We start from the raw sequence: 18,491 nt of genomic DNA on the forward strand, positions 1-18,491 counted from the left end.
CATTCTTACTATAGATGTTTTACTCTGTATTATTATTACTATCAATGTACTCTGTCATATCCTCTATTAAGTTATAAGCTAATAGAGAGCAGGAGTAATTTTATTTAATTCATCTTTATGTCAACCCATAATGCATACCATTAGACTTTGTTCTCATTCTGCAGTCTTTTCCTCTGATTCTTTATATGGAAATCTGGTCTAGTGACTGGCTGAAAGTTCAAAGAACAGAATACTTCTAGAAATATACATCTGGGAATACAGGCCTTAGCCTAAGGCTGGGGTCAGAGAAGAAAACTGCAGACAAAGGTCAACGTTTTGGAGGCAGTCTACTACTTAAAAAACAGAGGGTCCCAATTAATACTGAATCCCAGGAGAAGAATCAGAATACTAGGGACCAATGTTTAGTTTGAATAGGTCTGCTAATGATGAATTATATAGGCAGTGGCATAATAAAGCAAGATTGTTCAATTTCATCTTGGATTGATTTATGAAAAACAGACGCAATCAGAAAGAAGAGGCAGGATGTAGCGACACAGGCTCCTGACAGATGACAGTGAGCCAATGAAAAGGGTTGAAGGTACAAATAAAATAAAAGGTCAAGGCCTCAGAAATTTATAATTATAGAGGGCAGCAGGTGCGGTGGACATTTGAAATATACTTACAAGTTGGAAGATAAGAAGAACTTCAAATTTCATTTTGTATAATTTTATGTATTGTATACATTCATCTGTATACATGTATATATATACATATATATATAAGTGTAGAAATAAACATGAGTAAATTGGTAGAAACCTTCTGAAATTTTAGAGCAAATATCAAACAATGCATATGATTCTGAAAAGCATTTTTAAAAGGGTGTGAAAATAAATCACACACACAGAGACTGTTTACAACTTAATCTTCTGATAATCCATTATACTATGGTAGTTTCATGCTCTGTGTGGGTCATATTTTATATTTCTGAATTTGGAAAATGATTAAGTGGATATTGGCTTTTAACACTGGTGGCTTAATATGCTCAAATATATCAACATAAAGTTCAAGTTAATTTAAAATGAGATTTAAAAAGAAAAAAGTTTTAAGCAACTGCTCTATCAGAAAATACATTTTTAGTAAGTGTAATAAATGAGTCTAAATGAGTAATTAAAGTTCAAACTGCAGGCAGATGACATTTTTTATGTTAACCCTTATAAATTAAACATACTTTCATGAAACATAAAAAACTATTCTGCAGAAATAAAATTTTTGCTTAACTAAAATCTGTTGCTTTGCAACAAAGCCGATTTCATTCTTGACATCAAACATTTGGTGAATAGGTCCTCTGGATGTGTGTTTGTTGTAGTAAAGTATTAGCTTCTTTTTTTTTCTTTCCCAAGAAGTAAACACATTTTTCTCACAGTAAGCCATCCGCTGAAAATCTACTGAAATTTCAGCCGTTCTATATTAACATTAGACCTTGTGTGGTTAGATTTAAATTTGAATTCAGCAAATGTATAAAGCAAATAAGTACGGAACCTTTCGAATAAGAACAGAAACTGTGTATTTTAAAAATAACATTTATAATGTAATTTATTACTGCTAATTGGTTTTACAAATATATTTATATAAATTAGGTATATATATTCTTAGATAACACTTGATTTTTAAATTATTGCTGTAGGAATCTTTACCAAAAACACCATATTTCCTTGATAAATTATTTTACTAAATAGAAGTGATAAGTAAAAAAGGGAAACTATTTAATAATGTTATGAAAATGACACTGAAAAGTCACACAACTATATGAATGTACTTAATGCTACTGAATTGTGCACTTAAAATAATTAAAATGGTAATTATGTTATATATATATATATATAGCCACAATTTAAAATTTTTATAAAGTAATATATAATGTTAACAAAATATTTTATCCCGCACAAAAAGCAGGTCTTGAGGAATTACTTTTTAGAGGACTTTAAAAGAAAATCCTCAACACATGTTGAAACTCTGAAACATTAAAGGCTACCTCAAATGCTAAACACAACTTGCCTCCTGCTTACTTAGTTAAAATATCTAATTATATATTCATGAAATAATGATCAAAACACACTACAAAATGATTATGCTTTATCAGGATAAAATGAAAAGACTTTTTGAAAAGCTAAAAAAAAATTCTCACAGTGAGGTCAGTTTTTATGACATTTAATGTTTATCTTTTAAGTCATATAAATATTTTCCTTAATATTGTAAATAGCTTGTATCCATTTCAAAGTTGGGTCCTTTGTCCACTCGTATTTATAGCTTACACGAATAAATAAAATCTACACTGAAATTATTTTATTAAATTTTAATTCTATGCAACATAATGACAATTCTAGCTTTTACTTAACAATTTTAGAAGCTAAATCATTTGTTTTTGTATTTGTATCTAGTGAATATACAAATGAAATTCTATGTAGGAAGAATTTTTCTTACTAAAGAGTACCTGGTTTAAAAAAAAAGTATTTAAATAAATAATTTATAATAATATAATGTCACTAACATACATGGTACAAAGTCTTACTAGAAATAAGAGGAAGTAAAACAATTGTTATCAACTTTGGAAATAAAATTCTCATCCTAGGACAAGTATTTTGTTAAAGTAAGCATATTTGGCCCAAGATGGACCCATTCATGTTAAGCGTCACATCAGCAAACCAGAACTTAATTGTCTGTGCTCAGTTCTCCAGAAACAGAGGTCAATCAACCAGTACCTGCCTCTTCAGCACAAATTACCTTAGCTCACTCCAAGTCTTCCTTATGCCTATAAGGAAAGTAACCTTGCTTTAACCAATCAGCAAATGCCCTGTATAATGTCCTCACTCTTCCCGTTGAAGTACTAACCAGGCCAGACCCTGCTTAGCTTCTGAGATAAGACAAGGTGTGTTCAGGGCTGTAGAGGGCTTATCTGGTCTACACAAATCTCTTGCCTTGTACAGCTCTGTGAAGGTTCTTTCTGTCTACTAGCTTGGATACTGTTTGATTCATGAATTGCTGAACAAAAGCCTATGAGATCAGTAACTTGTGGAAAAAATTTATTTCAGCAACTCTGATGGAAATAACCAAGACTGTCTTAGACGCAAATATACAAGTTAAATACAATTAATTTTTTTGTAATTGAAGATAATCCTGGCTCTATCTGACTTACGGAACCACTGGTGCCTTGTGGAAAGCTTTCAAGCAATTTTCATTATTAAAAATGTTCATCATAACACACAAGGCAAGCTCTTCTTCAACATTTTCCCACAAATAATGCTGACAAAATGCCATCTTTCTGGAACATTTAAAAAACAACCATCTTCCAATGTAAAATGTCATATTCCACATTTCTGACCTCTCTTTTGATTATAGAGCCATTTATAATGCAATGACTGTCTCAGCTTAAACAACATGACAGATAGCATTCGTTCAAATGTCATCATATCTTCACCAAGAAAATAAAGCATAGTTATTAGCCCTTTTAGCTTTTAGAATCAACTTTTGCAAAAGCATCGTTTCCCCTCCATTAAAAAGTAATTTTCTATCCCTGCATAAGAATGAAGTTTAGGCCTTCTTTCAGTCATATGATAAATGTCCTTAATTAGAAATGCTAATAACTGAACTTTTCCCCTCAGACCTATTAGTTATGCTGACACATAGATGCTTCATAACTAAACTTTTTGGTCTAATCTATACACAGAATATCTCTATATCCCTTTGTATATTAGACCAAGAACAGATAAAGAATAATATATTTAATTTGTGAACTGATTAATTTCCCACCTCCAAATTCAATGCCAACATACACACATAGCACAACTGATTCATTGTATGTGTACATATGTGTGTATCACACATATTGTATACTAGAAAAATATCTAACACTCGTTTTACACTTTCTAAAACCCTTGGACATGCATTTCCTGATTTAAGAAGAATATCAATTCTTTGATTTCAAATTTATGAATATTCTTATTTTGCAAGCTGTTTTAATGGCTAGAAACCACTTGGTTTTTAAGAGTTTTTTTTTAAATATAAAAATAACATTTAATCCAAAGAAAGGAAATTCTTATAAATGTGGTCTATGCAAAACATATCACAGTAGACAAGCTAATATGTGGAAGCAGTGAGTAATGGTTTAGAAATGTTTTCCCTGACAGGGTTACCAGTTTTAAATCCCATTTTCACTGAAAAACAGCTGCATGCTAAGCCAAGTTGCTTATCTTCTTGAATGCTTAGTTTTATTTTTTTTCTTTTAATTCATAAAATTGGAATAATAGTGTCTAATTTACAGTGCCATTATGAGATTAAATGAGATGATATAGTACAAATTCTGGCACATACAAGCCCTCAGAATTCACGGAATGGAAAGTTTATGACTTTTTCACGTTGTATCTACACCAATGTCTTCTCTAAGAACTAAACTTTTATATATATCTCCCTGACATCTCCACTGGATATCTCATATCTAAAATATACCATATCCAAAAATTAGTTTTTGATAATTTATCTTAAAATTCTTCTATCTCCCTGTCTCCAAATTTCTAAGGCAAATATTCTAGGACTCCTGTTTGATTTATCTGTTTTCCTAACTTCCTACGTCTCCTATTCGATCATCGAGTCCCACTAGCTCTATCTTCAAAATGGATAAGATATTTAGCTCGTTACGTCCACACCGTCACCTTATGCCAAATACTATCTCCTTCAGGGATTGCTGTCATGGTCTTTTAACCACCATCTCTATTTCTGCTCTTGCTCTTTACCACCACTTCTCCATGAAACCAGATCTTTCCAAAATCTCTCGGCACTCTCTGTCCAAAACCCTAACAAGGCTTCACCTCTTTGTTTGAACAAAATTAAAATTCTTTACCCTGCCCTAAAACATTTGTGTGATCTAGCTTCTGCTTCCTCCATCTTCCAAGACTGTCTTTTTTTCACCCTTGTCCAGCCATCCAGCACCTCTTGCAGTTCTCTGGGTGTGGTCAGCTCCATCCTTGCCTCAGGGCTGTTTCATCTGCCAGCAACACTGTTTCCCTAGATTTCTACATTTCACTTTCTTGACTATACTATCCTCCAGTTCCTCACTCTGTGCCACTTAACCTGCTTTATTTAACTTCATAACAACACAATATCAAGATGCTTGTTACACATTTATATAGCCTATAGAAGCGGAAGAATCTCATTGACTGTAATCAGAATTCACTTATAAGGTCTATTGAATTAGCTTCATGGGGGCACTTGGGTGGCTCAGTCAGTTAAGCATCCAACCTTGGCTCAGGTCATGATCTCGTGGCTTGTGAGTTTGAGCCTTGTGCCGGGCTCTGTGCTGACAGTTCAGAGCCTGGAGCCTGCTTCACATTCTGTGTCTCCCTCTCTCTCTCTGCCCCTTCCCCATTCATGCTCTCTCTCTCTCTCTCTCTCTCTCTCTCTCTCTCACACACACACACAGACACACAAACACAAATAAATACCTTAAAAAATTAGCTTCATGGTTTGATTTTAATAAATGCAAAATGATAGCTGGCAGGGATCATTGATAATATTCTCATCTTCTACCTGGAAATTCTAATGAATTTTTTTGTATCTTCTCCTACCTAGCAATTTAACTTGAACAATAGCTAAATTTAAGCTTATTTTCAAAAGATCAATATTGAAATTACTGATTCTAATTAATTTGGCTTCACTTAAAAATATTTTGAACACTGATTCAATGTATTTGGAAAAATAAAAATAACAGTTAAATGTCTTATTCATTAGAGTACAATGAACAACATATAAGAAGAAAAGCTTTATTAAAATTGCATTTTTGGAAATCTGTGTTATTCAGAGACTCAGCAGATCCTAATTCATAAATACAGTATACATGAGCAAGAACTCAGTTGACAGGCAGAAATCCTTGATATTGTTCTTGACTCTGTCAGTCTCATTCTTCAAGCTCTGGCAAACTGCCTAATTATTCCAGGCCTCACTTTTCTTATCTCAAATATAAAGAAAATGGTCTGGTTCATCTCCAAGAAGTCCTCTGGCTATAAAATTATTATTTTAGGTCAAATTTTTCTAATTTGAAAGTGTTTCATATATAGTTCTCTTTCAAAATCCTTCCATATTACACACTGAAATACAACAAACATCCCTCTATTGTCATATCACCTTGTTTTAATGTTTTTTCACACACTAATTCAGTTCCCTGAAAGAGTAGTGGCAGACAGTAATGACTCACAGATTCTAAAATTTCTGGTGAGGGCAGAAAATAATCTTGCATTAAAAGAATGTATGTAGGGGCGCCTGGGTGGCGCAGTCGGTTAAGCGTCCGACTCGCCAGGTCACGATCTCGCGGTCTGGGAGTTCAAGCCCCGCGTCAGGCTCTGGGCTGATGGCTCAGAGCCTGGAGCCTGTTTCGGATTCTGTGTCTCCCTCTCTCTCTGCCCCTCCCCCGTTCATCCTCTGTCTCTCTCTGTCCCAAAAATAAATAATAAACGTTGAAAAAAATAAAATAAAATAAAAAATAAAAATAAAAAATAAAAAAAAATAAAAGAACGTATGTATATACATATATATATATATATATATAAATAAAACCTGAAAAAATTACTTGTATAAATGTATATCTATTGGAACGGTTTATCTAAACACCAACATTCCCATGACAAAAGTCAAAACAAGTGAAAGTTTTCATATTACGTTTATATGAAGAGTCATAGGCCCTTATTATTAAGTCATGTGAAGCTAAATACCATACATGTGACATATTTCTATAGCTAAAAAGGTGCTGGGTATTTGAGTGATATGGAAGGCTCACACTTTTTTTTGTTTTGTTTTGGGAAGCCCATGTATTAAAGAATTGCTAAATGGTAACACTTCAAATGCACATAATTTCTTCTTATGCAGATTTTGAATTAGTGAATTAAATTAAGAAAAGGTAGGGGGCACAGCACAGAGTAGAACAAGACCTACCTAGAAACATCTAATAGATAACAGAACTGAATGAGATCCAGAAGGTTCAAGGGAAAGTCATGAGAACATATCTCAAACAGTATTTTAAGTATCTGAAACTGAATTAAAGCCATAAAATGCTTCACTGGGTCCTTACATATGACTGCAATTTATCACATCACACTAAACACTCCAGAGCCTTAAACACTTGTGCTGTTTTTTCAAAGCAGAGGTCAATTTGAATGACCACAACCAATGTAGAAAAACTTCTGGAATTTCAGCCATGAGTTTACAAAGATTGGTGCTTTTCCTTTTGGTAGGACCTTTGAAAAATCTGCAAGTGATCAATATACAACAATAAACTAAAAGTCTGGTAAATAAAATATGAAATAACAGTTGCATATTAAAATAACAAGATGGTGATGATTGATTATCATGACTTTTTACCCATTAAATCACTTTATCATTTAACAAATGTTTAGTAAGCACCTGTTATGTCACAGGTTCTGTTCTGGGTGTTTCTGGCAATTCATTTGTTTTAAGTTTATTCACTGATTTTGAGCAAGACAGAGACAGCACGAGTGGGGGAGGAGCAGAGAGAGAATCCCAAGCAGGCTTCGTGCTGTCGGCCCAGAGCCTGACATGGGGCTCAAACTCACAAAACTATGAGATCATGACCTGAGCCAAAACCAAGAGTCAGATGCTGAGCCACACAGGTGCCCCTCTGGCAATTCATTTGGCACAAGACTTAGGAAGTTTACATTCTATTGGAAGGATATCTATTGATAGAGTTTGATTACTCCACACACTCATGTATGATATTAGATTTTCAGATAATAATTGGTTTTAAGACAAAATCACAACAAGGCAAAGTGATAGTAAAACTGGAGAGAGGGGATTACATTAGATTGGTAATCAGATAAGTCCTTTCTGAGGGGCGCCTGGGTGGCTCAGTCAGTTAGGTGTCCGACTTTGGCTCATGTCAAAATCTCACGGTTTGTGAGTTCGAGCCCCACGTTGGGCTTTGTGCTGACAGTTCAGAGCCTGGAACCTGCTTCGGATTCCGGGTCTCCCTCTCTCTCTCTACCCCTCTCCTGCATGCACTTTGTCTCTCTCTCTCTTTCTTTCTCTCAAAAATAAGTAAACATTAAAAAAAAAAAAGAAAAAAAAGATAAGTCTTTTATGAGAAGTTGACATCTCACCTAGATATAATGGCAGAATAACTAAAACATGAATGTGTCTGGCCTTAAAAAAAAAGAAAAAAAAAAGAAAAAAAAAAAAAAGAAAAAGCCAGCTACAGGGTAGAACACTTCAGACAGAGTGAAGTACCTGAACACGGGGGCAAATGCAGGAGAAGGTTGGCAATTTTTAAAGGCCAAATTATCTGACATTGTCAATTTGCAATAAAAGTGACGGCAACTACTCTCCAGAAGCAAGTCACCTGATTGGTGACATTTACTGGTTTCTGTGTGTCAAATGTTTCCACACTGGCTGATGTCAACCCATCAACATGATGACACTGAATGCAGAGCTGGAGGTGACAGTGGCTGAGCGTGCCAGCCACCTCGGGAGGGCAGGTGCCTGATAAAGGTGGCAGTGGGTGGGGAAAGACCAAGTCAGAGAGGTGGACAGAGGCCAGGTCACTGAATGCTATGTGTCATGGTGAGAAGTTCAGGCTTTATTCTTAGAAACCACTGGAGGGTTTTTAAGCAAGCGATAGGGCATGATGATCTAATTTATAGTTTCAAAGTTCATGAGATGCTTGAAGAATGTACTTTGGGAAGAAGAGTTAGGCAGTTAGGGAGCTATTATATTAGTCCTGGCTTAGACCAAGGTGTTGGTAATGGGAATTAAGAAAAGTGGAAAAATTCAGGATATTTTTCAATATCTTTTTAAGGAAGAAATCTACTTGCCAATGCAGTTGTTGAATGTGGGGATACAGAGAAAAGGGAACAAAGAAGGTAACAGCAATTGGGAAATTGTGGACAAAGAGAAATTTATGGAGGGTAGGGAGTACAAATTTTATCTGGGCTTACTGAGCTTGAGATGTTCAGCAAACAAGCTGACTAATATTAAACCTAAACGTAAATCATTCTCATATTTATTTCTGCCAGTAGGCTTTTCATGTAGAAATTGGTATATTCATTTTATCAATATGAACATGAGGGTAACTTAACCAAGGTTATGTGGCTAAGAAATGGCAGAGGTGAGATTTGAACTTCAGTTTAACTACAAAGCTATGTATTTACCTCAGGATATACTTCCATTTTGTAACTGAATTCTCTGAATTAATTTTCTAAGTTATTGCTTTGGGCTCCCTGATAATTCACTGCAACTTACTACATTAAACTCATATTATTTTATTTATTGCATATATAAGACAATGGTAAGGAAGACTCTTATAAGGAAGGCTACTTGGGAAGAGAATGCTAAATCTTGTGAAGGGCATTGACTGCTTTATAGCCAACGCCCCTCTTAAAAGCAACCACATAGTGATGGGTTCTCTGTAGTACCTGCATTACTGTGCCAAGCTGAAGCTTTAGCCTTCTAGGAATTGGTACTTGGTACAAACTATTTCTATTTCTAGAAAAAATAACAGGAATACAGAATTAAGGGGAATATTTATATTTTTAATTATAAACAAAATATTATTCTGAGTTGAGTTATACTTTCAACCCATTACATTACCATTTAATAATTTAAGCCTATAGGAAAAAAAAATGAGGTCGAATTATCTTACTCTGTTCTGGTTTTGTTATTTAGCAATGTAACATTCAGCCCCACACACACGTGATAGTGTGGTTGTAGCTCCTTTTAAGTAGTAGACAGGAGTAGAGAGTTTCCAGATGTGCTACTTTATACTCATGCAGTCAGTAAATAAAAATAAAATGAGAGTGCAATGCTAATATTTTCTCTCCCAAAAATATTCAAAGATTTAAAGGCTTTCTGATAAAAACAAAAACAAAAACAGCTGATTCAAGTATTGCCATATTGCCAAAGTTGACCTATCTCTCGGCTGCCACAGGTAAGAATTTTTAAAAAGCAATGGGAAAGTAATTTGTGGGCTAGAATAAAACTGTCAAACTTTTTTCTTGTTTAGAATGCTTTGATATTTCCTGGTCCTTAGAACATGGCAAATTTGAGAATAACATGGCATCTGGGATCTAAAGCTGCCATATTTTTCTGAGTTTTCTCATGTCACCTACCAATTTGACTTTTAAATCAAAGAAGTGAATCTGTATTTTAAATCTTGTGTCAGAAACTTCATGGTTGGAATACAAGATTAAACGGCAGATTCTTAAGCCTGATACCTCAAACTCAAGTTCTCTCACAAAAATGGTTTATTTGTGATACCCAAAGTATGCAAATTAATGGCATATAAAATCATTGTCACATATGAGTTTTAATGACTTTAAAATAATTCAGTCCAACTTCCCACACAACTTCTGATTGTTTTCTACATGATCCATATTAAGTGATCTTCAGATACCTAACTAAGTACTTTTTGTCTAGGGGCCTCAGACACATGAGCTCATATCAGGGCAACTCAAAAAAAAAACAAAAACAAAAACAAAAAAAAAACAAAAAAACAAAACACTCTCATCAAAATCTGTGCTTTCGGACAAAGTTTAAGAAATCCTCAGGGCGCCTGGGTAGCTCAGTTGGTTAGGTGTCCAACTTCAGCTCAGGTCATGATCTCAGTTCTGTGAGCTCAAGTACCGCATCGGGCTCTGTGTTGATAGCTCGGAGACTGGAGCCTGCCTTGGATTCTGTGTCTCCCTCTCTCTCTGCCCCTTCCCTGCTCACGCTCCGTCTCTCTCATTCTTAAAAATAAATAAACATAAAAAAAAATTTTTTTAAGAAATTCTCTAATTTCTAGGCTGCCAAAATGCTGAATCTCATTTACATCTCCCATCATGCTCCCTAACACCATATTTAAGGCACTAAATGACACACTTCCAAATACCTTAATGTTACTGATAATTTGAATTTCCATAACTTATTAATACTCCTATCTCAGTATTTGGCAGAATCAATATATACATGGTCTTTCCATTTCTCATGTAGTGCCAATAATCCTTTCTAGAAATTAGAGTTATACTTCTATTATTTGTCCTGATATTAAGAATTTTAGATCCCCAATTTTCCTCAGACTCAAGGCTGATGGCATCAGTTTGACTCGCTGGAACCAGGGCTTGGTTCTTGCATAGTCTGCACATGTAGATCAATGTTTTATTGAATCTCCTCCTCGTGAAAGTTACTCCTAACAGGCTCATTCACCCACGTCTATTAGAAGAAAACACTTTTAGCTCTACCATTTCAAGGTGTTTGTTTTTTTTTTTGTTTTTTTGTTTTTTTGTCTTTGTTTTTTGTTTTTGTTTTTTTTCCCCAAATGAAATATCCCTTCCATATTGTCATTTTGATGGAGAAATAGCACTACGAGTGATGGTTAACTTTGCTGGTCAGTCCACAAACTCCTCTTTAACTGTATTTTAGTTGAACTATGGTTTTAAAAATCTGTGGTCTTCTTGAATAGTGAAACATTTACTATAAAATACATTCTTTGGAAGAAATATCTGCTACAAACTAAAAATTTTTAAGTAGTAAAGTATAAAATGAAACTTAATGTGAACTACGATTTTTAAAAAATGTTTATGAAACCAATACATCTATACATCTTTTAATAATAATACTTATGTAGTAAGGGACAGGGCAAATATTTCTAAGAATTTTACAGTATTTAAAGTGTATGAAGTACAATTCTTATTAAAATCATTACACTATGTTATAGGCATATTTAGCAATTTAACATAGGTTGTATCAATTAAACCTTATAATAAACTACTTTCTAGTTATTATTATCCCAATTGTACTGAAGAAGATACTGAAATTGAGAGAGCTAGTACACCTTGCCTGAATCACAAAGAAAATTATGACAGAACCAGAATTCAAACCAGATTCAAAATGAAAGTTTTTATCATTTTATTATACAGATTAATACTAAGTTGTGGTTTGCAAATAAAATAATTTTGGCAATCAATATTATTCTTTTCAAATTTGACTTTGCTTACACACTAAAAATTCAGTATACTCTGAACTTGCAAGTAAGCTATGCTAAGGTCTGAATCATACTCTGCCACATAGCTGTGTGATCCTGAGCAAATTGTTTAACCACACTGAGTTTGGGTTTACTGTAAGTAAAATCAAAATAGCATGCAAGGTTTTGAGATGATAAAGAAAAGTGATGTATAAAAATGGGTTAATGTCTGTAAAACCTGTTATACTGCATGACACGGATATAGATATAGATATAAAGATAGAGATAGATATGGAGATATATATATATATATGTGTGTAAATTTCCTTCTTTTTCACAATATCCCCCACCCCTTGACTACATAGACATACAAAAATAATTTAAATTCTCAGATTCCCCTGGTTGAAAACAAGCACTCTTGTCTACATGGTTACATTCTTTCTCTACCATGATTTTTGACTTAGAATATTCCAAAGTACAAATCCTCTGATGGAGAACTTGTGGGCTGTGCCTGCTCATCCCAGATCACCCTGCGCTGCAACCTAACTCTTGCAATCACATACTGCTTCCCACCCAGGGATGACTTCTCTGTGATACACATTCTGTGCACAGGTTTTATAGTGACTGATGCCTTAGCCAACTAGATTTCTGGTCCTGGTTTCTCCTTCCCCACTTCACTTTTACAAAGGCTATGTTTTCACACATGCATAGAACTGACCACACATTTCCAGTACTAACTGGAGAAGGAAGCTAAGACTGGGGTGTTTTAGTAATAAAACCTTGGTTGTAAATATCTGACTACCAGTGTCTACTCAATTTTTTTTTCTCTCTTCTATCCAAGTGACTGTTGAAATACTGGATTGATATGAGCAATGTAGTAGTGATTGTATTTCTTACATAAGAATACTTACCCTTTGTGCCTACTGACCATGAAGCACATTACTGACTATGGACATAATAAAACATGTTTCAGATAAACTTGGTTTAAACTTTACATGGTTACCACACCATATTCTGTTCATTATTCCTCAGGATTTTATAGTTTGCAAAAATATAACATGGTCATTCACACATATTTTCAAAAAGGCAGAGACTGTGGTTTTCTCTGTAGGCAATAGTCTCAGATAATGACAATCCCAAGAGTAAATGGCAAATAATATATAAGAGCCACCTGAATTAATAATCATTGGCGCTATCATCTGAATACCGAATATAAATCGATCATGACTTGTAATCTCAAAATCCCCTGCTCTTTTATTAGAAGTGGTGACTGGAAACAATATATTGTATACTCCAAAATTGGTCATATATAACAAAAACTTAATGCCATGTTCATCAAAAACCTTTCAACAACAGTAAAACGAGCACAGTTGTAAATTCAAAATTGTTCTGTATCAGTATCCACAAATCTACATGAATATATACTATATTCATGAATACAAATTTATATACGTAGATATAGATATAATTTTAGTCCTTTGAGGTTCCAAAAAATCGCTTTGGCTTAAAGCGATTTCAACAAAATTTTAGAAACTATGTCAACATTACCAAATTCTTTAATCCTTAAATAATAAGTTGCGTGGCTATTTGTATAAATGAATGTCACATAAGGCAATGTTTCATGATTCATTAATGCCTCTGGAATTCAATGATCAATTCATTCATTCAATCATTTATTCAACAAATATTTAAGCAATACATACTTTCTTCAAGGCATAACATTCCTTTGACAAATTTTAAATTATTTCAATTTTGAATTACAAGTCTCAGTATTTAGAGAGTCAATATATGCAAAACAAAATGGTGGTAAATAGTAATATTATTTTTTAATAGATTGTATTTTGTACCACCTGCTATACAACTTTACATAATTACTGCTTACAGGCATTAAATCCTAGCATATACTGTTTTTCATTATTTCTATGGTAGTCCACTATGCTGCTAACTCAGTGAGGATGCCAGGTTCTCACTGATACTCCTTTTGGAGCTCTGTGGGGCTTCATCAAATGTCTATTATGGCTACTTACAAAACCTAGACGACTAATGAAGAACTCTGGACCCAATTTATTACCCACTATGGCCAGTTAGAACCATTGAATGTTTTAAAGCTGAAAGTGCTTGAAATGCCTCATGGCTCAATTGGTAGAGTATCAAATTACCCTCAAAAGTGATGGCTAAGTGGGCAGGGAAACATTTGGTCTTACAGGAATAGAGCCCTGTTTGTATTGTACTCAAGCCTTTATCATTTAGATATTTATACACAAATTTCACAAAGTGATATATCTGCTATAAATTATATAGATACAATTGGAGTGCCAAGAATTCATAAATTCTTCAATAAATGTTTAATTTCATGGTAGACGAATATACTTTTATTTAATTATATTGTGAAGAAATTCTTCATAACCAGACAAGGCGTACCTGAATCTGTAGCTGTGATCATCAAGACAAAGTGTTCCTTTGTCTCGCGGTCCAAACTCTGTGTTACTCGAAGTTCTCCGCTAGCTGAGAGAGTAAAAGCATTGTCTTCATTACCACCAAATAGAACATATGAGAGTTTGCTATTAGGACCTTGATCATCATCTCTTGCCACCACCTGTAGGGGAGAATAATACATGCCAGGAATGTGAATAAATCTAACACAATGTCCACCACAAAATAAAATGTATCATTAAAAATAATGAGGTAGAGGCATCTGGGTAGTCAGTTAATTGTCTGACTCTCGATTTTGGTTCAGGTCATGATCTCACAGTAGTGGGATCGGGCCCTTCATCAGGCTCCCCGCTGACAGCTTGGAGCCTGCTTGGGATTCTCCCATTTCCTCTGTCTCTGCCCCTCCCCTGCACACACACTTTCTCTCTCAAAATAAATAAATACATTTAAATACAATGAGGTAAAGTCATATGTACCAATATTAAAAGGTTCCTGAGACACATCTTTAAGTTTCGAGTAAAAAGTAAAAATGGTACAGAGTAGTATGTATTATTTGTGTAAAACTATATATAAAATCAACTTATAGTATTTTTGGAAAGCTTCACAAAAATTTTTAACAAAAGTTCCATCCAGGTAAGGAGGCGAGCGAGTAGGATTTTTGTAACCAAGTTTTCAAACATTTACATCATTTTATTTTCTCACTATGTTTAGATATTACTGTTATAGTGAAACAATTCAAAATACACAAATACATAAAAGTGTGCAACATGAGTATTCACAAAAGAACATAATTGTAATGCAATATTTTAATCTATGAGGAGGAAATCAGTAAGTTCTTGGGTATAGTTTTCATAAACCTTTCCTTTTCGAGATTTCCTGTATCTGCAGGTAAGCATTTATGGAGACAATGAGGAAGAGAGTGGGTGAAGCATGAACACTGTAGGAGAGGGTTGACATTTATTTATTTTTTAAAAAGTTTTCATGTTTATTTATTTTTGAGAGAGAGACAGGGCACAAGCAGGGGAGGAGCAGACAGAGAGGGAGACACAGAACCCAAAACAGCTGTGCTGTACAGTACAGAGCCCTACATGGGGCTCAAACCCATGAACCACGAGATCACAACCTGAGCTCAAGCCAGACACTCACCTGACTGAGCCACCCAGGCGCCCCGAGTGTTGACTTTTAAATTAGATGTCTTATAGTGAACATAGTATTTATTTTATTTAAATACACTGACCTGAAGAATTGTTCTGGGCAGTGTCCCTAAATTCTCAGGAACATTTACAGAATATGGAGATAGCTCAAACATGGGAACAAAATCATTAATATCCAGTAGAACAATGCTGACAGTGCAGGTGTCAGTTCTGGGGTTACTTCCCCGATCTGTTGCCTGAACAGTTAGTGAGTAAGTAGGAGTTTTCTCTCTATCCAAAGGCTTAGCCACAGTGATGGCACCTGTGACAGAGTCGATGCGAAATTCCTGATTGGCATTACCATCAACAATGCCATAGCGAACCTGTCCATTTGTACCTTCATCTCCATCTGCTGCGTATACTTGTATTATATCTGTTCCAGTAAGTGTGTTCTCATTAATCTCCACTTTATACAAGGCCTGCACAAAAACAGGGTTGTTGTCATTGATATCAAGCACCATAACTACAACTTCTGTAGATGAAGAGAGAGCTGGTTGACCTTTGTCTGTAGCCACCACTGTTAGAGTGTAATTAGAAATCTCTTCTCTATCTAGTTCTCCAGTGAGCCTCACTTCACCATCAATGGTCCCAATACTGAACTTGTTTCCCAAAGGGTTCAGCAGGGCGTATTCAATATAGCTGTTTGGGCCACTGTCTGGGTCGGTTGCTTGAGCTTTGAAAACAATAGTATCAATAGGTGTATTTTCTGGAATGTATGTCAATTTAGGGGAAAGAAATGTTGGTGGGTTATCATTTACATCCAACAAAATAATGGAGACATGGGCAGTGCTTGTGAATCTGGAGGCTGGAAGTTGTGGCAGGTCATGTGCTTGAACAACCAGGTTGTAGAAGGACTGACTTTCCCGATCCAAACTTTTAAGGACTTTCAGTACACCATTCTTGTCCACTGTAAACTGACCGAGGCTATCACCTGAAGCAATGCTATAAGCCAATTGGGAGTTGATGCCTGAAATGGAAGGGAAAACATTAAATTTTCTTGAATGTGTGCTGATTACAGACCAAGTTGTACCAAACATTCTGGCATAAAACTTTGCATATTTGATATATAATGCCCCAAACACAACTTTGGATGATTTAGCCACAGTTAATTGTTTTGTAAGTAATGCATACACATAATTCCTTGTCTGTCAACTTTTGTTCTGAAAAGATGTTTACAATCTGGTGAACAAATGATCTATATAATGCCTACAATTTACTACGATGTTGAAATGTTAAATTACAAAATTAGAAAGGATAAAAATATTCCAGAGAGCAAATATTTTTCTATATACTTTCTTATTTCTATCAAATGGTTCCTGAGGGTTCAACATTAACAGTGCCACAGTCTATACTATTAGCCAAACATTTAGAACTTCAGTAATTTATTGAGGTTGACACCAATTTTCAGAGAAGGGTAATAAAATTTTCTGATGTATGGCATTAGTTATGTTTTAAGCCTACTTTTACATTTCTTGTCAGAACCAATAAATACTTTTTAATTCTTAGTAAGCATCTGGCTCATGCCCTTTGTGAAAATAATTCTCTCTCAGATTTTACTATGTACACTTAATGTGTTTTAAAAGTATTCTTTGAAGGAAATGTTAGCAGTAAAGTTACACATAAAAGGCTGCAAATATAAATGCTCACACTATATTATTGGGCTATATTTAGATACTATTTTATATATTTTTCTTACAACATGTGTCACTTCTTAATTATAAAAAATAATATATAATTTCCTATTTCAGAAAATGACTGCAGAGAATATTCTCACAAAAATGATGTGGGGAATGGATTGGCCAATTGTTTTTAGTAAATAATTTGAAAGTAAATAACAGAAAAGCAGTGAAAACAAAAAGAAATCAGATTTCTTGCCCCAGATTTATGTTTTCTTCACTTGCGCATAATGCTATGCACATTTTTATATCTCTTCCTAAAGATGTTGGGACACTGTAGGATATTCTAAGTATTGTTAAGAAACATTTCATGTATCTAGATAATTCATTCTCAACAAGGATTTTATACTCTCGGATTTTATGCTAGGGAAAATCTGTTGAGTTATGTTAACTGCTGACAAATAGTTCCTATTTTTCTGAAGTTAATTTAAACTGTTTAGGCATCAGGGGTGCTTGGCTGGCTCATTCACTAGAGCATGTGACTCTTAATCTCAAGGTTGGTTCAAGCCCCATGTTGGGTTTAGAGATTACTTAAAAAAAAAAAAAAAACCAAAAAACAAAAAACAAACTATTCAGGTGTCAGAAATGATATCTAGCCTGTCCCAAGAGTCTTCTAAAGCAATTTGATCACTCTTTTTCTCTTTTTTTTTTTTCTTGAAAAATACTCTTTCTTAGAAGCCTATTACTACTTGAGTTAGCACTTTTTTTTTTTTTAACTTTTTTCAATGTTTATTTATTCTTGAGAGACAGAGACAGAGTCTGAGCAGGGGAGGGGCAGAGAGAGAAAGAGACACAGAATCTGAAGCAGGATCCAGGCTCTGAGCTGTCAGCACAGAGCCCGATGTGGGACTTGAACTCGCAAACCATGAGATCATGACCTGAGCCAAGGTCAGACCCTTAACCGACTGAGCCACCCAGGTGCCCCTACTTAAGTTAGCATTTACCGTTTTTTGAAACTTGTCATGTTCCTTGTGAAGGCAAGTTTTAGTTGAGTAATGGTATTTTCTTTTCTACCAGCTAAGGATTGCCTGCTCTTTAAAAAAAAAAAAAATGTTAGAATTACTCTTTCCCTGTGATTTTATGGTCTGTATCTAATGTCCTTTGTCTATATGTTGATATACAGAAGAAATTTTTATGAAAATAACTTTCAGACACTGACTTATTCATAAAAATCTCCAGGATGGAATAGATCTTTGAAAAGGTAGATTTTCCTCC

At 34.6% G+C, this 18,491-nt stretch overlaps 1 protein-coding gene across 2 annotated transcripts in view; it reads right to left on the reverse strand.

Moving 5' to 3' along the window:
• FAT4 (FAT atypical cadherin 4) overlaps positions 1–18,491 on the reverse strand; it is a 175,318-nt gene that overhangs the window by 59,222 nt on the left and 97,605 nt on the right. For both annotated transcript variants that reach the window (XM_040474420.1, XM_040474426.1), the window contains 2 exons: positions 15,645–16,567; positions 14,396–14,570 (listed from right to left, as the gene is read on the reverse strand). In XM_040474420.1, coding sequence (XP_040330354.1) covers positions 14,396–14,570; positions 15,645–16,567 — 1,098 coding nt within the window. The remainder of the gene's footprint in view (positions 1–14,395; positions 14,571–15,644; positions 16,568–18,491) is intronic.

This window comes from Herpailurus yagouaroundi, unplaced genomic scaffold (assembly GCF_014898765.1).
Source record: "Herpailurus yagouaroundi ecotype Mexico unplaced genomic scaffold, PumYag 28, whole genome shotgun sequence".
Lineage (NCBI taxonomy): Eukaryota > Metazoa > Chordata > Mammalia > Carnivora > Felidae > Herpailurus > Herpailurus yagouaroundi.